Here is a 23,035-nt window from a genome sequence, read left to right as displayed (position 1 = left end):
ACTGTTTTCTGAGCCAACAGGTGCCCAACAACATCAAGGACCTAAATCTGAGAGAAACTGTCTCCTGCCTCACAACTCCATTTTTCTTATGGCTCATTGATGTTTTGTCCTGAATTATTTCTAAGATAATGTTTGGGAGGTTGAGATGTTTTTGTCTGTTGGATCAGTGTACCAGAGCTTCAACAGGTGCAGACAGACACACGGCTTCACTGCTTCCTTACCTGAGTCCTGTCGGCTGCCCAGGACTGCCTCTGCTCCGGTGAGCCCACGGTCATGAGTGCGGCTCCAGATCTCTTCAGCACGTCCTCTGTGACACGGGCGATGGTGATCTGGCCCTGGTCCACGCTCGCCTCCTTTAAGATGGTGCAGAACACAGCAGAATTTGTTGGCCACGAGTGATTATTAATCCTTGCACTGCTTACTTTTGGCTGTGAACAAAGTCTGTACACTGTTGCACTACCAAAGTTAAAAATGACTGCCAAACTCTGGTTAGTATTTTGCTGCCGTCTCCTGAATCAAAACCTGAAACAATCTTCAAACAACATTTCTGCTCTGAAGGCGTAGTTTGGATTTATTGACACAAGTTGGTAGGATTTCCTTGATATGGATGCATGGGGCATTATCTCTGTGGTTGGAGTGGCAGATACACACATGTCATGTACCGACAAGAGGGCGCAGTCCTCAAAGAAAAACAGTGGCGTCTAATCGCCTGAGCTGGCAGTTAGTTAAATGATAGCCAACAGGATCAGCTAATGGCTAAAAATAAAAAGCCATAACAAAGCTGGCTAAAAATATTGAATCCATCCATAACGAAAGGCAACATGAAAACTGCTTGACATACATGTAAAAAAGCAGTGACCCAGGAACAAATTTGGCCCAGGGAACAATGAAATATCGTATCGCATCGCATCGTATCGTATCGTATCGTATCGCATCGTATCGTATCGCATCGCATCGTATCGTATTGCATCATATCGCATCATATTGTATCGTATAGTATCGTATCGTATAGTATTGTATCACATCATATCGTATTGTACCATATCGTATTGCATCATATCGTATTGTATAGTATCGTATCGTATCATATTGTATCGTATCGTATCGCATCATATCGCATCATATCGTATTGTATCGCATCGTATCGCATCGCATCGTATCATATAGTATCGTATCGTATCGTATCACATTGTATCGTATCGTATAGTATCGTATCGCATCATATCGTATCGTACCATATCATATCGTATCGTATTGCATCATATCGTATCGCATCATATCATATCGTATCGCATCATATCGGATCGTATCGTATCGTATCATATCGTATCCCACTGCCTATCAGTTGTGCTACCAGAAGAAGCTCTAAGTTAGAAAATGTGTATTGTAATACATTGCTGTTATTGCGAGCGGGACACATTGATATGCATTTCTGCAAGGTGTGAACTGGCCACGGAGGTTTGACCAGACAAGAGCTGCAGAAGCTCCTCAGATGAGTAGGGGTATATCTTTGAGACTCAGCACAGTCAAACAGCGACCTGGACAGTAAAACGTGCAGCTTGGACGGTGCGCTGTGAACACATTTACCGGCTCTGAAGGGGTCACTGTGATCCGAGGCTGGGCTGACGCCAGGGCAGATGAGCTGGGGGACAGAGCTTTGGCCGGGGCCGGGGTCAGAGGCTGCTGGAGGAACAGAGCAGGGACCCTCTGCAGCAGGACGGGAAAGGAGAAGGCTCGTCAGTATAACACCATCTGACATGATGTATATCAGGGTGATCGGCGTGAACAGACAAAAAAATGAATTATCCTCTAGAACAACATGGTGTTCTGGTTCATTTACAATCAAGTCATAAATGCCATGTTTTCAAATTTTCAGGAAAACATTGGCATCAAGGTTAGAAGATTAGAATAAGAGTTTATGAGTAACAAATCAATGATGAGTCCCTGATTAATTGATTGATTCATTGATAACCTGACTGACTGACTGATTGACTGATTGACTGATTGCTTGATTGGCTCACTTTCTCCAGCTCCAGCAGGAGAGTTTGGAGCTGGTCCACCACGGAGAAGACAGACAGCGTCTCTTCAGCCTTCTCTGGAAGGCAAAGGCCTGGTTTACATTTCTGGATCTCAGCTATGGTCCTCCTCATCGACTGGATCCTCTGCTCAACCATCTGCACAAAGGAATTGGACCATTTCAGAACAAAAAGCATAATAACAAAGGCTTCTGCCATTTTCTCTGGGATTTTTGTTTGGGCGATTGAAAATCTGTGTGTGTGTTTCATTTTTTTTTTCTCTTGAAGCACTACTTCCACTATGCTGGAACATCCTCAATCACCTGTGCACATAATGTAAGTGTTTCCTCAGCCGCTGCATGGACATAAACTGAAGACAACAAGTGTGACTGATTGTTTTTGCATCCTTTGACCAACAGCGCTTCGTCTCACCTTGAGGCTCTCCTGTCTGGGGCTGGGGAGGGTCTCTGGAGAAGATAACAGATTCCTGATGTCGCCCACGTCGTTCTCCATGCGTCTGACTTCACTCTCAATGGCCTCCACCTCCTAGAAAACAATAACATACATATTTTTGTTGTTAGGAAGACAGAAAAATAGCAGACAAATGAGAAGAAAGAGAGAAACATGATGACAGAAATACAATATTGGCTGAGAATTCCTGTCAAAAGAAGGAAGGGAAATGATAAAAACAGTTAGACTACAAATTAACTAAAAATGAAATGTGATGGTAAGATGATAAAATGAGAGGGTGTGCAGGACTCACGGCAGCGGCGTGCTCCAGTTGAGACAGTGGAGCCACAAAGCTGCTCTGAACGCTGGCGACTTGGCGGTCGGCTTCGGCCAGCTGCTCCTGGAGGAGCGTGACGTCACACACCTGCGACATGTCCGTCAGCACTGAGCTGAACCCCTGCAGGGTGGTCCGGATCTGCGCCGAGTCATCCAGCACCATCTGCAACAAAGACAGAATGTCGGATCCTCCATCAAACACATGAACAAGATGTTACACGCACAGTTACATGCACAAAGTATTTTTGCCCTTATTCCAAAAAAGGCAATATTCCTACTCAGCTGTTTACATGGCTAATGAAGAGGAATATTCCACTAATATTCCCATTTACATGCAGCCGTGCAGACTCTGACTTGTTTAACCAATGAAAAAGTCGCCGTTGCAATATTTGTGCACATCCAAAAACCAGATGATAGCCAAGTCTTTCCTAAAAAAGGTGCATTTTTCCTTCCAAACAGAAATGCGGGCTTTTATTTTGTGAATGCATCTCTACCTCAGCCGTGCAAACTGTTGGCTTGTTGGTTGGTTTACAACGCACAGAGCTGATCAAAAATGCGAAGAGGCTGCAAACTGTGGTAAAAATCAAATTAGAGATGCATATTCTTAATGCACTGTACATATGACCAGACAATGCTCCTAAAAGCTGACGTAGGAATATTGTCATATTCAGAATAATAGTGGAAAATTAGTGTGCATGTAAACATACTGATTGTCAGTCTCTATGTTGATCTACAAGTAATAAAAAGGAAAACAGAAATGAAATCAAGTAAAAGTGAGTCTGAACAGGTGAGCGACTTACAAAATGATTGCATCTTGCACCTTGTAGTTGCTACTTTTACTTTGAAAGCAGGCGCACAGTTCTAAGCACATGGTGTACAGCGCTGTTTGATGTATTTCTGCTATAGTGAAGTACAGCACAGTGTAGAGTTGCATTCGGCGGTACAGGGTGGTAAAGGTGAACATGCACTGACCTGCAGAGCGTGCACGTGGCTGGCCAGACATTTAGCTGTGGTGTAGGTGCAGGGAGCGGTGAGCCACGACTGAGCCTCGGTCATCCAGCTGTTGGAGCTCTTGATCATCTCCTCGTGCTCCTGCAGCCACGTGTGGATCTGACCACAACACAAACAAAATCCAAGGCACAAAACAAGAAAAAAAAGAAAAATCACTGTCAATCAAAACCCTTTTTTTCCTTGATTTAGCCACATCTGACACCCATTTTTCATTTTCCTATTTCCACATATGGCCTAAAAGCTTGTGAAAAACTACAAACTACACTAAATCATCAATGTGATGACAGAACCAGCACATTTACCCCAAAATACAGTCACAAACACCGACTGCAAAGCCAACCAGAGCACAGATATTGAACAGTCATGAGCAATCAAAAAAAAGCTGAGTCATGAACGCACGAATACAAATACAGTGACGAAGCAGACGGGGTTTATTAGAAGGAATATAAAGACTCAAAAGTCCTGTTGCTTTAATTTCAATGTCAAGGTCTGGATGTACAAAGAAAGATTTTGTAATATTAATGTTAAATCGGCCCTCAGATAGTTGTTATTATTATGATTTTATCAGAGCACATGAATGACCCAAAAAAAGTGGGAGGGAAAAATGTTTTTTTTTTATTCCTAAGTTGCTGTTTTGTTTTGTTTGATTTGTTTGTTAATGAGATAATTAAAACATTAATTAGTGATACAGAACATCTGATATTTACTAATCAAATAAAATATGAACTGAACAGCTGAGTCTCAGGATTTTAGGAGGGTAATATTAAGTGTGGCTTTGACCCAGCGCTGGGGCTGATGGGAGTTGTAGTCATTCTGACCTTGCTGAGGAAGGCGGTCCTCTGCTCGGCCTGTTTGGCCAGGTGGGAGTGCAGCTGCTGGATCTCAGCCAGCCGCTCGGTGAGCAGCAGCGCCTCCTGTGGCTGCTCTAAGTCCTGCATCTCCACCTCGAGCGCCGCCAGGCAGGAGTGCCACACGTCCAGCTCATCCCACACACACTGAGCACACACACACACACACACACACAGATAAGCACATGTGAAGACAGCGCGTGAAACATAAGCAGAGGCACCGATGCACACACACATTCACATGTACAATATGTATGCAACCTGAAAACACACACACATACATACTATAAAAGTACATGGATTCACCACACTCACACACACACACTAAACATTGCAGCATCCTGCCCTCCACATTAAATGATGAAACCCAATGTACATAATGTCATACACGTCTTCTGCCCCCTGGTGGATCATGCATGCACTGCAGCACCAGAGACTCCCAGAGGAGACATCCAAAGAGGGTTTTTCATGGGTATTTTTGCCAATTGTGCCCAAAGTTAAGGTGATATGATGCAGGTCTGATGTAGCTTCAGTGTAGCAGATACAGAATATGTCGTACAGTGTGGGAAAAAATGTGTTATGTTAGAAATTACCTGAGGAAAAACTGAAGGGAAAGTCAGAGTTTAAGGGGTTACAAATGTGTTCTATAGATTTTTCTTCCAGATGCATCAAATATGATACGAAACAAAATTCATATTTGATAAGTGTTAATTTCTTTCTTTCTTTATTATTTGCCAGAATGTTCATTAAACATATTTTTAAAGAATTAGAAGTTTCTGGCAATTTGATGGTTCAGGCTTTCTAGGGTTAAACTGCACATCTCCACAAGTGACCATAAGAATAAAACTGAGGCTGTTTTTTTTTTGTTTTTTTTTTGTCTTGTTGATTTCATGATGCCAGTTTCTGCCCAGCTGGATTCACCTCCTCCTCCCCACCCACCTTCTGCATCCTCTCTGCCTCGGCCACAGTCGGGCTCCTCTGCTCCAGCTTCTTCTGGACCGAGCCCAGACCGGCCTGGATCTCAGACAGCTTGGCTCCGAGCCTGTAGATCGGACCGCTCCTCTCCACCGCCTCTCCCACCTGAGCAGATCCATAAATATCCGTCTGAGTCAGGACACTTTTTGACATCTTTGACTTGTCCTGGTCTTACGGCTGTTTTGTCTGGGATTCATCTTTTTCTCTGCCAGCGCTGGATTTAGACTCAACCATCTCCTCCTTACTTTTTAATTTTTTTCTCTCTTTAACTCATCTTTTCCTTGAATTTTCCCAAGTCATCCACCCCACCAGTTGTTTCCTTTACTGTCTCCTAATCAGTCAGTGTTAAATTCTCTATTTGTTTTGATTTATCAGCTTATATTGTTTATTTCATGTGAGTTTATCTCTTTTTACAGTAAAGTGTCTTAGAGTATCACAAAAAGCGCAACGCAAACAAAATATATCAGTCAAAACAGTAAAAACTCAACACTAAAATGTGTTTTTTTTGTTCATGAACACAAAGTCAACTGTGTTGTTGTAACGTGTAGTGTGTAGATCATTATCCATTACATTACATTAATTTTATTTTATTCATTTTACCCGTGCAGTTCCTGTCACATGTCTGTGTCAGCCATAATTCATATCAGCGTTTCATTAGGCTATAACTAATAAAAATGCGGGTTAGTCTAATTTGGGGGAAAAACAGGATTCAGGATTTGGGACAACTGCTTGTAATTTGTGGCTTTCTGAATTTTTCATTTGGTCACCCTACGTTCGGATTCATAAAGAATTCAACTGTAAATGAGCTGCAAAAAAGTCTTGTGCACCTTCTTCTCGACGTCCTGCAGCGACTGCGTGACGTCCTGCAGCTGGCCTTCGATCTCGACGGGGACCAGCACGTACATGTCCGAGTACTTCATCCTCAGGCCGTCCATGATGCGCTGCAGCACGGCCTTGTGGGTACACAGCTGGCTGTGGACGTCCTGAAACCCAGGGAGGGAGAGACAGTTTGAACGAGTTAAAGAGGCACGAAGAGAAAACAGGAAGGAGAAAAAAGGGAATCTGATCGCGACGATGACGACGGCAGAGTTATTCCCAAAATGCTACATCTCAGTTTTGCATTTAATCATAGTTATATGATGTTCATTGCTCAACGCTGTAAAAATTACAACTGCTTCCTTTAAAAAACTACCTCGTAAGGATTTCACAGAGTTAACAACTTCACCCAGTCAATTTTCTCTCAAGCCAGCGACACTTGTATCTGGGAGGGTGTAAATATTCACATGTTGGAAATATACATATTATGTCACAAAATGTACAGAAATGAAGCTTACGTCTGCGTCTCTTACCGGCCGACAGCTCGTAAGCCCTCAGCGCTTTGTGCGGCAGTCAGCCCTCTTTCCCTCCGCTGCTTTCATTAAAGAGAGCCTAACCTCTTCAAGTCTTTCATCCCCACAATGGTTAGAGACTGAACTCTCTCCTCTCTCAATCACGACCACAGGAAACGCAGTGACAGCCCATTCCGCTCGCCTATCGCGGGATAACGACGAAAAGAGGGCGACAACCCGGTTGACGTGCGGAGAAAAAACGGTGAGATGTGCACGGCAAGACGGAGGAGACTACCTGGGTCTCAAAGTGTCCGATGCTCTGCGAAAGAGGGAGGTGCATCTTGTTATCACCATGGGAAACTGGGAATGAGTGTGTGTGTGTGTGTGTGTAGAGAGAGAGAGATCGAGAGTGTGTGAGAACAGAGGAGAGAAAGAGAGTGTGTGTGGTTGTGTGTGAGAGAGAAGGGAAGAGAGAATACAAAGCAAGGGGGCAAAAAGGAGCACAGGAGGACAGTTTGTGTGTGTGTCGGTGTGTACTAGGGACATGATGAATATGAAAATGTGTGTGTGTGTATGTGTGTGTGTGTCCATAAGGTGACAAGAGTGCTGAGACTTGGCCTCAGAGGCCACCTGGAAGATCCACTTACAACAGTTAACAAAAGGTGTCTCGTACAAGAGGGGTGGGAGGATTTGTGGATGTGAGGGGGGAATTTTGGGGGAGGAGAGGAGCGACACAGAGCCTCTGCGGCGGCGAGGGAGGCGGGTGGGGGCGGCGGGGAAAAAGAGAAAGCGGATGGGGAGATGTTGGCCGCTGCTCAGGTCTCAGGACAAAGGCAGCACAACAGTCAGGGGCTGGCAGGTGGATCGAGTGAACACCAAACTGCCTCTGGGCCTCGGGCCAAACCAACGGTTACATTCAGACGTCACGTATTTACTGGACACTTACACCGGGGCAGCCAACAGCCCCCCCACCCCCCCTCTCTCAGCATTTTTAAAGCTGCCCTGGGCAATACTGTTATGTAAAAGTACACCTGTCTTATCGCAAAGCAGAGAATCCCATCGAAACCACTGACTGAGACGCAGTAGATTCCCCCAGTAAACTCCCAGGTTTGGACATTTCTCAGCCCACAGGAAGTGACTGATGCAATGTGAAAGGTGAAATCAACCCTTCATACAGAGGGAGCCGACTTCACCAGCGTTTGATCTTCAGTCACACTTTACTTGGACTGTCCCATGTGCTGCCAGACTTTGAACTAGAGCGAGAAAGAGAGAGCAGATCACCCCAGTTTTAGCTAGCCAGCACCGACTCCCTGTGTCTTTTAGCATTCAGGTTAATTTTATTTACAAAACTTTTTTTTTTTTTACAAGGATCTCAATGGGTTAGGACCAGCCTACAGTACTAAGTCTTTGTTAAAGTCAAAAGTCAAATTTATTTCTATAGCACATTTACAGATGGCTGAGCCACACCAAAGTGCTTCACATGAAAGTGCTTAAGTGCAATAAACACAGGAAATACTTAGAGCAAAACGACAAAGGATTAAAAAAACACTGACAGTAATCCAAAAGAAAAGATAAATTAAAAGGTAACTGAGGAATTACCAGGGGACACTATACACTGGCACTTGAAAAAAAAGAGACACTAATCAAAGGCAAGTGAAAAGAGGTGGGTCTTTAAATGAGACTTAAAGATATTCAGAGTCTGGGCTGCATGGATGTGGAGGGGGAGGCAGTTCCAGAGTCTGGGGGCTGCTACTGCAAAGGCTCTGTCCCCTCTGGTTGTTGATTTATGATCCTTCATGGCCTCTTAAATCCGCTGCTGCTGTTTTTTTTTTTTTTATTATTATTTTTAAATACAAACTGTCACATAAATAAGATAATCGTCAGCAAACTATGCACCAAAATGATGGAATTCCTTATCCAAGGCTATAAGAGATGCAGGGTCTGTGAAAATTTTAAAACCATGACTGAAAACTTATTTAAATAACATTGCTTTCTGCTGCACTTTCTTGGTGTGAGAATACGATGCAAAACTATAAATCTCCAAGAAATGACCCCAAAACACAAGGTTTTATATGACAGAGTCAAATATTGATATTGCATGCTTAGGCCAAATTGCAGTCTGGGTTGATGCTCATATTCAGTTTTTTCTTCATGTGTTTTTAATGGGCATGAACACAAGAGGGAGTCAATTAAAGTACAGAGCAAAGGAATGCTCAACATGCTTAAGTAAAGCTACAGGGAGTAGAATCAGATTTGTTTTGACTACCTGCTGCTCTGAAACTCTTCCCAATTAAAAAGCTACTTGTTGGTGTATGCAACTTTTGCTTGTCATTTTGAACTAGGTTAAACCAAATACAACAAAGTCACCTCACTCACTTGGATTCTGACCAGAAAACAGGAGAGAAACACCTCTTCAGACTGAGCAGTGACCCACCTGCAGCTCCTGTGAGCTGCTGCAGCGCTGTGGCTCCGACAGAAGACCGTCTGCAGCCTTCAGCCAAACCCTGACACCCTGCAGCTCCTCGCGCACCTTCTCCCTCTCCTCCACCTCCAGCCGGGCCGCATCCCGACCCGCCCTGCTGCTCTGCTTCAGGCTGAGGACACACACACACACACACACACACAAAAGTGAACACCAACAACCACCAACAGATACAATGTGGTAATACTTAATCATAATGATCACTGATAAATGGTGAATTACTCATTATTTTAAAATTATAATTCAGATGAGGAAGATTTCTGAATTACATTAAGAGATGACTGGAGTGTGACTTACATTCATAATTTAAAGCAAGAGAAGGAAAACGTTCAGCTAATGCATACACTTTACCCTGCAAACAAACTGGATAATATGTTTTGTAAATTAAGTTTAATATTCAAAGAATTTCAAACTGGGCTGTCCTGTATCTCATGCAAAAACTAGCAAACTTTTACCTGGAATACATTCCATCTCACCTGCCATAACGGTCCTGCATGGCCTGCAGTTGCTGGCACAGCGGAGTGGGAGGGGCCTTTTCCAGGTGGGCGGGGACACCCAGCAGCCTGGCGATGCGCAGTTCCAGTGCAGACATGGCCCGATGTTCACAGTCCAGTCGGTCCAGGTACTGATCCCAGAACAGCAGCATGTCATGAAGCTCCTCGGCAGAGGCCTTCTTCCCGGTACCGTCAGGAAGCTCCGCCTCCACCTGCTCCAGGACAGCGGAGGCCTTCTCCACCTGAGAGGAAGGAGCGGACAGAGAAGAGAGCTGATGTCAACGCTGCATCTAATGTAAGGGTGGTGCTCCATTTACATTTACATGATTACATTTACATGACTCAACTAGTAAGGCTTTTTTCCCTTTTATTTTAAGAAATATCCATTGCGCTATCCCAGACACATTATATCTACATATATGGTTCTACAATTCCACTGTACCTCTTGTTAGAGCTAATATGTACATACACAGTTGTTTGCATGTGTGACACAAATTTTCACAAATGAAACTTGCTTTCATTTGTCTTATTTATTATATTTGGCATCCTTCTGCACTGTAGTTTGGTTTAATTTGGCAAAAAGACAAAAAATAGCTTGAGCTGGAAGCAGACAATAAATATGGGTAAGTTTAATAAATTTGGATAGGCAGGGCTAAGTGGGCATTTAATCTAGTCATTGAATTTAATATAATATCTTTTTCTTGAAACAAGTGAGAAAAAGATGCTAATGAGATTACGTAATACTACTCAAATCATGTGATATAATCTTGACAAGGAGAAGTAATTTGTGAGCATAGATATCTGTGTTTGTGTCTAGATTTACTTACACTCTTGTTGATATCACTCCACTCTGCCATCTTCCATTTGCAGCGAGTTGTCAGCTCCTGGGTGCAGCGGCGGAGTCTCGATACCTGTTTCCAGAGAGCAGCTGCAGCGGCTTGTCGGCCTATACGACAGCTCTGCTCTGGGCACCACTCCCTCAAGCCCTCCAGACGCCGCTGAAGAGACTCCACCTCCTCAGACAGCGCCTACACAAGAGTTAACCACACAGCTAATGTTAGAAAAATACAAGAACTCAAAAAAAGTGGTATTCTTGTTGCAAAAATATTTGGCGGCCAACACTGAAGAGGATCGGTTTCATACCTTTAGTTTAACTTGCTGATCAGTGCAGTCGGTGAGGGATGTGACTTTTTGAGACATGCAATTTGAAAGACCATCTTCTATGTTCTTCAAACACTGGCTAATTTCATCTTGGCACTTCTTATAGTTTCTGTATTGTTCACCACACCTGAGAAACACAAATTTTCATCAGTTAGATTTTTTTTATCATAGTGTGTGATGTTCTAATAAACTGATTTGTAACTACATGGGTTGTTTATGCTGTGTGTATCTACAGCAACACAATCAAGAGAAAAAAACGATTTTGATTGTGCTTTTGTTTGGAGTTTACCCTTGACTGAGGAACCAGGAAACCAGAAAACCAGAAAAGCTTTGTACCTGCTGAGATTCTCCATTTTTATGTTGCCTTGAGCCTGGAGGGTGGATATCCTCACCAGAAGCCGGCTCAAAATATTCCCCTGGAGGTTCTCCACTTGCTTGGGGGAAAGGTATGGGTGCTGGGGAACCTGGCTCTGGAGCTGGTCCACATGAATCTGGAACTGCTGCTCCAATGAGGCCAAGGCCTGCCGGGTCTCCTCCAGCCTTTCAGAGCACATTCCCACTGAACCCTGCGGTGGCAGAATTGAGGCCTCGGCACTCCTCAGGAATTGTACTGCGTGTTTCACAGCAGAGCTGTATCTTCTCAAAGACTCCCTGACCTGAGAAATATTCTCCTGAAATATAATAAATACAAATGAGTAATTTTGTTTTATGTTTGCTTTGTTTTTCCATAGCACTACAATTAGCTTGAGATCTCCACCTATGTATGCTGGCTTAAACTTCTATGCCCTGATTATCACTGATTAGTTGAATGAAGGGTATAGTATAAAGTGGATTTGCAGAAACACCTACCAAAATAGACATATCTTTAGAAATGAATTACAGAGCATAAAAAAGCAGAAAAATAAAACTTGCCATTCGTGAGTCACATTCAGTTAGGACTGAATTCTTCAAGTCCACTTGTTCCTGAGATCTTCTCCCTTGACGGTCTCCTTTCTTTTGTTCCAGGACCTCCAGTGCTCTCATTTTGGACTCTACAGTCCTTTTCAATGACATAATTCTCCTGTGCTCCTCAGTAAAGACTGCCTCCTTTGGCTCCAACATGTACGGCTGTAGAAGCTCATCCTGGGTTTCCCTGAGGAAGGCCTCAGTGGTTTTCCGCTCTGCATCAAGGTTCAGCCCCTTCAGCATATCCCACTCAATGATGCTAAGGTTGTTGCTGATAGCCATCTTCCAGGTATTAAGGCTCTCCATGTTTTGCTTAAGTCTCTGTCGCTCAGCATTCAGCTGTGAGGGATACAGGTCATGGGAGATGCTCTGGAGCTGATAAGCAGCCTCGTCACACATTCCCTTCATGAGAGGGAACTGGGCAAGGAGGGTCTGGCAGGTCTTGTACCTTTCCTCGACATTCCTGCTAGGATCTTTGCTCTGGAGAACTTGCTCCTGCACATTCTCTTTGAAGTCCTCCACGCACTGCCTCAAGTTCAGGTATTTCTCATGATCCCTGGACTTCATATTCAGGGCAGCCAATTTGGTCTGAAGCTCAGCAATCACTGAGAACAGTTCCCTTGCCTTTTCCTGCGGGATACAGGGTTGGAGAAGGTCCACCTGACACTTATGCTCCAAAATCATGTGTTTGAAAGGTTCAAGAGCATGCAGTGACTCTTTGGTGATGGGGAACTTGTGCCTGTTCAAATCTACCAACATTTGTCTCAGGCTTTTTTCTACAGCATTCAGCTTTTGCTTAGACGAGTCTTGAGTCTCGATGAGTTCCTCCAACTCCTGTTTGTTGGTCTTCTCATAGCTGCTAATATCTCTGATATCCTCCTGGAGATTGGTAAGCTTGTCATGTAGTAGGCAGTTCTCTGTGATGCTGAGTTCAGAGGCAATATCTCTGCTTTTCATTACAAGAGCCTCACTGACAGCAGCCTGGTTCTCAGCCTCAGTCAGTGTATCTTGAATCTGACGAGCCTGGCGATCAATGTCAGATGGGCTCCTGACCTCACTCTCTGGTTTTCTGGAGGTCTCTTTGCGCAGATGAGCCACAACCCAGGAGTCTAGGTCAGCAATCTGCTGTGACATCTTTTCTCTGGACTGCAGACTCGACTCTATCTCTCTCACAGCCTTGGCTAGCTTCTCACTGGTAGACTTGGAGAGCTCTTCTAAAGTAGCTAGGGAGGAACGTGCCATAGGCACCTCCTCAGTATTGTCCAGCTGTGGGAGAAGCTCTGTCACCTCCTCCACCAGTATCTCCAGCTGGCCCTGTTTGGCCATAATCTCAGACTGTAGCTGCTTCAGGTTTCTGATCTGCTGGTGCACATCTTCAGGCAGAAGAGCCACCTTTTTCCTCCTGCTCTCAATGTCACTCTCTGTTTGCTTAGCCCAGGCAAGGGCATCCTTTATCACCTTGACGATTTTCTCCATGGTGGGGTTGCTGCTGCTCTGGGTTTGGGAAGAAATTAGTTCTTCTGTGTGGGAGAGTTGCTTTTTGACCCTCTGGAGCCCCTGTTCTATCTCTTTTCTATCCTTTTCCCATTTTGAGCTGGGGACTAGTGCCTCTGAGACCTGCTGCAGGTGGAGGTATCTCTGCTGAGCAGCATTAATCTCAGCATTTGCCACCATCAACTGCTGTGCCCTCTTACAATTCCACGGAGTAACAGCTGGAGACTGGGCTTCTAGGTCTTTTGCAACAGCCTCAAGGTGGTTCTGAAGGCCTGATATTTCGAACTGAAGGTTGCTGGTCTCCTGGGCATGGACATTTACGCGGTACAAGGTCTTCTCCACACCTCTTTCTAGGCTTCTCCACTTCTCCTGTAGGACCTGCTGCTCAATCTGTGCAGTTGCTCGCTCACATCGGCTGAGGTGGGGGGCAAGCTTTGTATGAGTCAGAAGCAGTTCTCCTAGAACTGTCCTGTTCTCCTCCATGCTTCTTTGGAAAGAGCACAGCCTCTCTACCTCCTTGGAGCTGGTCTCTTCTGGGGTGCTTTGGGACAAACAAAGGGCAAAGTCCATAAATTAAAGCTGTTATAACATTATTGTTGTAACAACATAGCCACTATGGCAAAATCAAATTTTCTAAGAACTAAGTGTCACTAAATGTACATCTTCAGTGCTGACATTACAGTCTCTTAGAGGTTATGTGTTACATTGCTTTGTGTAGTTTGACATCAGTTCAGTGAATCATTACCACATTCATTTTGAGATAATAATATATTAGATAATATATTAATAGATAATAGATAATAATTACCATAAACAGTAGACCATCACTGGGAAGTGTCTAACAGTTTCTACACTGCATTTTACACAATTTGCCTCTGAGTCAGATTCTAATGTGACCATGATATGACAACTTACTTTCTGACAGTGTCTAGTTCTGCCACCAGTTTTTCCAGGGTGGTCTTGGCTGCTTCTGTCTGTCTGGCACAGTCAGTCACCAGTTTCAGATGGGCCTCTTTGCTCTGGATAACAGCAGTGGCATCCCCCAGAGCAGCGTTCCACTGGCCTTCCACATGCTCCAGGTAGTCTTTGTCCTCAGCATCAGTTATTCTCTGCTGGGAGAGCAATGACACCTGGTCCAGGGCAGCCTGTCGGCATTCCTGTGCCCAGCAACCACAAGGAAGAAGATAATTAACTGCAAAGATCAAAGTCTGCATTTCAAATGCTAATTTGAGATTTTATGATTTGTGTGTTTAATGCATGTTTTATTGCTACTAGGACAGATAGGGGAATAAGGGCAAGCAAATAACTGTTGCAGTCATGTTGGCTTATGTTGGGAGTTTTGGGTGCTAGTTTCCAAAACCAACCCTTGGAGCAGGCTGGTACAGATACTCTATGCAAAGGAGGTGCTCTTGCCCAGGAGCATTTTGACATTATTTTGCAAAGTCAGCTGCAAGCTACCTTCCCGACCAAGCTGCCAATTATTTATTCAACACCAGTAGTATGTAAAACGTCAGCAGCTGCTATAAAGAATAGTTTCCTTCTGTCTTGAGTCTCACCTCAGCCTTTTCAACCTGTTGGGCGATTGTTGTGGGGTTGAGTTCAACAGAACAGTTTTTACAGCCCAAGACTTTAGCCACCAGCCTGCTCAGACGATCTTCCATGTCACTGATGGATGTACCCATAATCTCTGAGGCTGAGTCATCCTGGGGTTTATCCTTAGAAAGACACAGAAACACATCAGAGCCTCAAAAAATTCTCTCAAAACTTTTGGTCATGCCCAAAAACGTAGTGGAGAATGTTAGGACAGGAATGAGATGTGCAGGATTCAGATCATGACAAGATAAATAATGTGACAAATAAAATTAGTTGCATTAAAACTCACAATGCTGAGAGTATTTTGTGCTTAGACCACAGCTCTCTGAGGACATTTCGAGTATTTATCAACAGTTGTCACCAAATAAAAATTTTGACATTCACAATTTTTACACAAGTAAAATAGACCAACTGCTCCTTCAAAATGTCAATGAAAATTTCTTGATACCTCAAAGAGTAAGCTCCTAGGTTCAGTCCCTGCAACAAGCTGGATCTTTGAGAAGGTGTCCTTCATGGTGGGTTCCTCTGTTGCCTCCTGAACTGGTTCCTCAGTCTTCACATTAACCTCTTCCTTAACTTGGTTTTCCTCGATGGGCTGTACTTCTACCTGGATTTTCTCAACCACTACAAATGAAGCTTTCTGAACAGGAACTGCCTCCACTGGTGCTGATGACATTTTTTCTGCACGGTGCATCTGTTCCTATTATGAACACAAAATTACAATACTAGTGTATGAAAATATTGTAACACACAAGTGTACATTGTTTTTGTTGAAATCAGAACAGTGTGCTGTTTTCAACCCCCCCCCCCCCCCCCCCAAAGTCTTCCTCTGTCAGATAACCCTTCCCTTATTTTCCCTTAAACTAAAAGTGCACATACAACCAATCCCTACCCTCTGTCTGTTCCAACATCATGACATCATGCATGAGGTAGTTCATATTCCTACCCTTGGGCAGTGAAATCTGTGCTTGTACAGGTACACATACCTCAGATTTATGCTCTTTGCTCTGTGTATTATGCCAATAAAATGTAGTCTTATACAATCCCAAATTCATTGCATTTTGACATAAGTGTGACAAAAATGTCTAAAGATACACTAACCAGTCATTCAAGACACTCAATGTGTTAAGGAGTAAGTGCAAGCAAATAAATGCAGGGGCTGAAAATAATAGAGCATATATATAACTTCCTCGAGGCAAGCAAGCTCTAAAATCATTCTGTCCTGTCTGGATATTTTTTTGTCTCCCTCTCTCTCCCCCTCTCTTCTGATGTCAATCTATTTCTCTCTTTCTCATTATGTCAATTCACATCCTCTCTCCCTTGTAAGAACTACCTTCTTTCTGAATTAGAGGTATTTTGTACTCGAAAACTGAAAGAAGCCTGCAGCCTAAATCTTAACTAGCTTTATCTAATTAATCCTGAGTAACTTATTAGTTATATTATTATATTATATTAAAAAAGAAAAAGAAAATCCCATTGACAGGTAATTCCTGCTTAAATCCTAATTTAAGGGGCAATTATTCTTAACAAATTAATCTATATCGGCATTTGATTTTCAATACAATACAGTTTCCCTGACTCCAGTTCAGTTAGAATTAAGGCCAAATTTTGTCAGTAATTATTGGGCTATTACCCAATAACCACACACACTAGTCGAATTAACAGCCTTTACAATAATGTTAAATAAGTCTCCAGATTAGCAACTCATCCTAATGTCTTACCTGTGGCAAATCACTCTCCAGCCGCACTTGGTCATCAGCTGTTGCTGTGGCAACGGGAGGTGGAGTTTCTTTCAGTTCTCTGTTTAAACTGAACCTCTTTTCCTTCACCTCTTCCTTCTCCCATTCTTCTGTTTTCTTATCTTTTTCCTTTACATCTGTTGGTGCTTCGGGGACTACAGTGAAAAGGGGTTCAGTGCTGCTTTCTTCTGCTTTAGCCGGCTGGCCTTCAGCCTTGTCGGGCTGAACCACAGTAATAATCACATCCTTGCTTTCTGGTTTTGCTTCATCTCGGCTGCTTGTATGGTCTACATCTGTCTTTGAGCTATTTTCTATTGGGACAACTGAGTTTTCCTGCTGTTCTACATTGAGCTGTGTAGTTACTTGGACCAATGACACATTGGTTTTTGTGTGAACTCCCTCTATCCCAACAGATGTTTCATCAAGACTCTTTGGTACATCGTGCATGTCATGTATGGTCTCCAACTCTTTAGTATGCTTTTCTTGGGTACTGTAACCCTTGAGCTCTTCAGGACTTTCCTCTGTGGCTTTGAGGAGCTCCGGCTGAGTCTCAGCTTGGCTTGGTTTCGTCATCTCTTGTTGAGGTAATTCAATGTCTGTACACTCTGCCTCTGCCTCACGTGGTTGCTCTCCCTCACAAACAGCAGGCATAGTTAAGATAGGCTGGGTAGATTCACATTCAGCCACATGCTCTTGCTGTGCTTGATCAACATGCTTTCTCTCTGACTGATCTGGCATCTCAATAAGCTTTTCCTGGACAACCTCCATCTCAGGAAGATCAAGTACCAGATATCTCTTTTGAATCTCAGGGATATTCTTCCATGACTGGTCTATGTTATCATCTTGTGGTGTGTCAGTGGGCTGGGTGACAGGTGGCTGCGCATGGGGTGCAGTGCTTAAGTCTTTTTCTGTAGGCTGTGCCATGGTTTGCTCTGCGACCTGGCTAGCTCTGACTTTGAGAGATTCATGACTGCTTTCTTGCTGTTCTACCTTGGTTGGCTGGCCTTCAGCCTCTTCAGGCTGAACCTCAGTAACAGTCACATCCTTGCTTTCTGGTTCTGCCTCATATTGGTTGATTATTTGCACTACATCTGTTCTTGAGCTCTTTTCTGTTGGGACAGCTGAGTTTTCCTGCAGCTCAACATTGATCTGCGTATTTAGTTGGACAAATGAGTGAGTGACTGAGTGAATTTTCTTTATCCTAACAGGTATTTCATCAAAACTCTTGGGTGCATCATGTATGTCATGTTTGGGCTTCAACTCTTCAGCATAGTTTTCTTCCGTACTGTATCCCTTGACCTCTTCAGGTCTTTCCTCTGTGGTTTTGAGAAGCTCTACCTGAGTCTCAGTTTGGCTTGGTTTCAGCTTCATCATCTCTTGTTGAGGTAAGTTAACATCTGTGCACGCCGTCTCTGCCTCATGTGGCTGCACTTCCTCAGAAACAGCAGGCATAGTTAAAATAGGCTGAGCAGTGTCACGTTCAGCAACACACTCCTGTTGTGCTTGATCAACATACTTTCTCTCTGACTGATCTGGCTTCTCAACAAGCTTCTCCTGGGAAACTCCCATCTCAGGAAGGTCAAGAACCAGATATCGCTTTTGAGTCTCAGTGGCTTGGGAGACAAGCAGCTGTGCATGGGGAGCTGTACTCAAGTCGCTCTCTGTGGGCTGGGAAATGGTTTGCTCTGGGACCTCACCAGCTGCGACTTTAACCTCCTGTAACACAGGCGGTGAAGCCTCAGACAAGGTAGTCTGACTGGGTGGAACGCAAGACTCTACAGATACAACAGAAGGAAGCAACTGAGTATCGGTCTCTGATTTTTCTGATGCCTGAATGAATGTGGTATCAGCCCCAGACAATCCACTGGAAACAATACGCACAATCTCAGAGCTTGTCTGTGGGTAGGTGTCTGTTATCTGTACAAAAACAGATGAAGTGTCTAGGATGACTGAGGCCAGTTTCTTTCCTGGAGGCTCCTGTGCTTTCTTATGGATAACAGTACTTGGAGTATCAGGAACGGAAACTTGTTTAGATGTTGAATTGTCAGGAGCACTGGGTTTTGCAGGATCGGTGCTGAGAACCTGGACACTGCTCTTCTTAGTTTCTGGACCAATCACTAGTGTAGTTTGCCTCTCTTCTGTAGTTTCCAATCCTTGTAGAAGAGCTGCTTTATCAGCACAATACTCAACTGGAAGCTGAGCCTCACTAAGGATCTCAACTAAATGACTACTGCTTCCTGGTGTGTGGATCTGCTGTGAGACAGATTCCAAGATGACAGTGGCCACTTTATGGCCTTTCTCTTTCTCTGGAAGAGGCTCCACTGCTCTTGTTGTCTTTGCATCCTTTTCGGGATATATGGAAATCTCTGGACTCTGAGACTCCAGAGTTTGGTTGGATTCTGAGGCTGTAGAAAGTTTTTGACTTTTTGACTTTCTCCTTGTTGGTACAAACAAAGCCACATCAACATCTCCACCTTGGGCAGCGACTGGCTCTGATGTTGGGAAAGACTTCTGACTCTCATTATCTCCCTTGACCTGTGCAATGTCTGGATCAGTAGGTTTCTTGGGAAATTCTTGACTCTTTGACTTTCTTCTGGTGGGTACCAACTTGGCCTCTTGAACAGCAGTGGTATCAGCTCTATCTGTGACTGATTCTGGAGTAATGGAAGACTTCAGAGACTCAGGCTCTTTCTTAGTGTGTTCAGGCCCAACATCATCAGTTGTATTCTCTCCTCTGGGGCTCAAGGATGATTTCTGACCGTCTGGCTCTTCCTTGGTCTTTGCAGGCTCAACTTCTTTAGCTGTAAGGGAGACATCACCTCTTTTTGGTTTTCTCTTGGGTGGTGAAAGTTTACTTTGTTGTACAACAGCAGTTTGTCCTCTGACCAAGTCTTCAGCTGACAAAGACTTCACACTCTCAGGCTGTTTAGTAGTTATCTCCAGTTGTACATCAGTAGTTTTACCATGGGCAGCAACAGGCTCTGAGGTTGGGAGAGGCTTCAGACTCTCAGGCTTTTCCTTGACTTGTGCAGGCTCTGCATCAGCAGGTTTTTTGGAAAGTTCTTGACTCTTTGACTTTCTTCTGGCAGGTACAAGCTTGGGTTGCTCAACAACCGTGGTTTCAGCTTGCTCTGTGACTGCTTCTGGAATAATGGAAGACGTCAGAGACTCAGGTTCTTTCTCAGTGTGTTCAGGTTCAACATCAGCAGTTATAGGGCCAGTAGTGCCAGTCTCTGAAATTGTGGAGATTTCTGAAACCCTGGTTGATATGTGTTTAGTTTCCACTACAACAGCAGTTTTATTGTGCTCTCTGGAGCTTACAGCTGATTTTTGACTGTCAGGCTCTTCCTTGATCTGTATTGGCTCAACTTCTTTAGGTTTCGGGGTGAGCACAGGGCTCTTTGGTTTTCGTTTTGGTGGTGAAAGCTTACCTTGTTTTATAACAGCGGTTTCAGTTTTTCCTGTGACCAATTCTGGCATTGTGAAAGACCCCACACTCTCAGATTGTTTTACATCAGTAGTTTTACCATGGGCAGCATCTGGCTCTGAGGTTGCGAGTGATTTCTGAGTCTCACGCTCTTCCTTGACCTGTGCAGGTTCTGCATCAGCAGGTTTTTTGGAAAGTTCTTGACTCTTTGACTTTCTTCTGGTGGGTACAAGCTTGGGTTGCTCAACAACTGTGGTTTTAGCTTGCTCTGTGACTGCCTCTGGAGCAACAGAAGACTTCAGAGACTCAGCCTCTTTCTTAGTGTGTTCAGACTGCACATCAGCAGTTATAGGGCTGGTAGTGACAGCCTCTGAAATTGTGGAGATTTCTGAAACCCTGGTTGACAAGTGCTGAGTTTCCACCACAACAGCAGTTCCCATCTGCTTCTTGGAGCTCAAGGGGGACTTCTCTTTCTTGGTCTGTGCAGGTTTAACTTCTTTAGGCTTCAGAGAGATCACAGGGCTCTTTGGTTTTCGTTTCGGTGGTGAGAGCTTACCTTGTTTAATAACAGCAGTTTCAGTTTTTCCACTGACCAAGTCTGGAGCGGAAGAAGACTTCACACTCTCAGGTTCTTTTTTAGTTTTCTCATGCTCCCCATCAGAAGCTCTCCCATGGGCAGTGATTGGCTCTGCAGTTGTGGAAACTTCCAGACTCTCTGATTTTCTTGTATTTGGCACAGACTTATGTTGCTCACCATTTGTCTCTGTGATGGGCTCTGAAGTTGGGAAAGACTTCAGTCTCACAGGCTCTTCCTTGATCTTTGCAGATTCTGCATCACTAGGCTTTTTGGAAAGTTGTTGACCCTTTGACTTTCTTCTGGTAGGTACAAGCTTGGCTTCCTCAACGACAGTGGTTTCAGCTGGCTCTGTGATTGATTCTGGGGTAATGGAAGACTTCAGAGACTCAGGCTCTTTCTTAATGCCCTCAGTCTCACCATCAGCAGTTACAGGGCTGGTAGTGACAGCCTCTGAAACTGTGGAGAAATCTGGAATCCTTGTTGGTATGTGCTCACTTTCTTCCACAACAGCACATCCAGTCTGATCTGTGACTGACTCTTGAGTAATGGAAACTGGCTGCATTTGAGTCTCCCCCTTGGTCTGTGAAGGCTCTGCATCAGTAGGTGAAGCCTTTGACTTTCTCCTGGATGGCACAGGTTTTGGACTCTCAGAGACTTGTCTGATCTGTACAGGTTCCACAGCACCCACAGAAAGTTCTGCACAATTTGCTTCAGGTTTGGTGCGCTCCATAAAAGCAGTTTGCTCTGCTGTGGCAACCACAGGAGACACTTCAGATAGTGCACTCTTAGGGTCTGCTTTGGTCGGTGTAGGCTGCTCAGCAGTAGTTTGAGTCTGCTCTGGTCTAGCAAGATCAGGAGTCCTAGATAATTTTATATTCTTACACTGTGCCTCTCCAAAAGCAGTGTTACTTTGTTCTGTGGTGGGTTCTGGAAGAGATTTCTGCCTCTTAGCTTTCCTCTTGGTAGGTTCAGGCTTGGTTTGCTCCACACCAGTAGTTTTACTCTCTTCCACGACTACTGTTATAGTAGGATCTGGTGTTTTAGTCTCAGTGTGTATGGTGTCTAGTGAAACTGAAAGCTCCTCCTCAACAGATATGGATTTCTCCACTGTGGCACTGTTTTCTTGATGGCTTTCCTGGACAATGGAAGCACGCTTTTTCTCAGGTGAGTGCTTGCTCTTCCGTGGTGGTGCCACCAGTGGCGTCTCCGGCAGATTATCAGGCAGGACCTGAGACGACTGAAGGTCTTGCAACTTCTGTTTACTCTTTTCATCAAGTTCCTCAAATGAAAAACAAAAATAAATAAATGAAAAAGGTACAGTAAGGTACACAGAGAATTGTTGCGATTGGAACCATATGAGTACATTTTAAAATTTCATATAAGTGACTCAATTCAGCTTATTGAAATATTGAATATATTGAATAATATTGAAATATTATATAAATACCTTCATGTTCTGGCTGAGAGAAGCAGTATGTGTGTCTGCTTCTTTGAGTGTCTCTGAGCCCTCTTTCTGCAGTCTCTCCAACACGTCAGGTTTCAGACAGTCTACCAGAAACTGCTGGTGAGAAAGCGCCTCTTGCAGGTTAAGTCGCATTTTTTCACCTTCTTCTAAAGCCACCTAATACCAGGAGACAAAGATAGAAAACTTGTTATAAAGTTGTAAATGTTGTAAGTATCCTAATGGCTGTGTTTGTATGTGAAACAAAATGTGCAAATGCATCAACTATGAATGGATATAACAAGTCAGTGAGATGTTGGAGGTAGTGGGGTCCTGAGTTAATATATTTAACTTAATCCCAAAGTTAATGCTTAATATTTTTCCTTGATAACAACAGGACCATAACTAGCTGCAATACAGAAAGTAAGACAATATATTCATGATTAACATCACCTGAAGTCATTTTGCATATTTTGCATCAGCAATCCTCCTCATGAAGCAATTTGTGTTGCCAGCTTACACATGCATATTTATGCAATGTTAAGCATGAATACATTTTCGTACTTTTTACATTGCAAGTGTTTTACTCTCCCTTTTCATTTTGCTTAGCTCCACAAGGTCTAAAGACTTTTGTCAGCTAAATGACTTGCATGAACACATTCTAGGAAACTGAACACAGTGCATAAACTAAGACTGAACATTATTTTGACGTATGAGCT

General features: G+C 43.8%; 1 protein-coding gene across 1 annotated transcript in view; it reads right to left on the bottom strand.

The window, feature by feature from the left end:
- Nucleotides 1–23,035, bottom strand: part of syne2b (spectrin repeat containing, nuclear envelope 2b) — a 175,809-nt gene that overhangs the window by 89,227 nt on the left and 63,547 nt on the right. The window contains exons 59-78 of the mRNA XM_030044847.1: nt 22,323–22,496; nt 16,854–22,154; nt 15,581–15,832; nt 15,096–15,254; nt 14,455–14,696; nt 12,013–14,080; nt 11,437–11,771; nt 11,083–11,227; nt 10,767–10,967; nt 9,922–10,181; nt 9,398–9,557; nt 6,463–6,618; nt 5,600–5,740; nt 4,631–4,807; nt 3,774–3,911; nt 2,779–2,964; nt 2,448–2,561; nt 2,022–2,174; nt 1,588–1,707; nt 222–353 (exon numbers count right to left, since the gene is read on the bottom strand). Coding sequence (XP_029900707.1) covers nt 222–353; nt 1,588–1,707; nt 2,022–2,174; nt 2,448–2,561; nt 2,779–2,964; nt 3,774–3,911; nt 4,631–4,807; nt 5,600–5,740; nt 6,463–6,618; nt 9,398–9,557; nt 9,922–10,181; nt 10,767–10,967; nt 11,083–11,227; nt 11,437–11,771; nt 12,013–14,080; nt 14,455–14,696; nt 15,096–15,254; nt 15,581–15,832; nt 16,854–22,154; nt 22,323–22,496 — 10,614 coding nt within the window. The remainder of the gene's footprint in view (nt 1–221; nt 354–1,587; nt 1,708–2,021; nt 2,175–2,447; nt 2,562–2,778; nt 2,965–3,773; nt 3,912–4,630; nt 4,808–5,599; nt 5,741–6,462; nt 6,619–9,397; nt 9,558–9,921; nt 10,182–10,766; nt 10,968–11,082; nt 11,228–11,436; nt 11,772–12,012; nt 14,081–14,454; nt 14,697–15,095; nt 15,255–15,580; nt 15,833–16,853; nt 22,155–22,322; nt 22,497–23,035) is intronic.

The sequence above is a fragment of the Myripristis murdjan genome, chromosome 22, assembly GCF_902150065.1.
Source record: "Myripristis murdjan chromosome 22, fMyrMur1.1, whole genome shotgun sequence".
NCBI lineage: Eukaryota > Metazoa > Chordata > Actinopteri > Holocentriformes > Holocentridae > Myripristis > Myripristis murdjan.
Note: the sequence above shows the minus strand (reverse complement) of the source record. Positions and strands in the feature narration are given on the sequence as shown.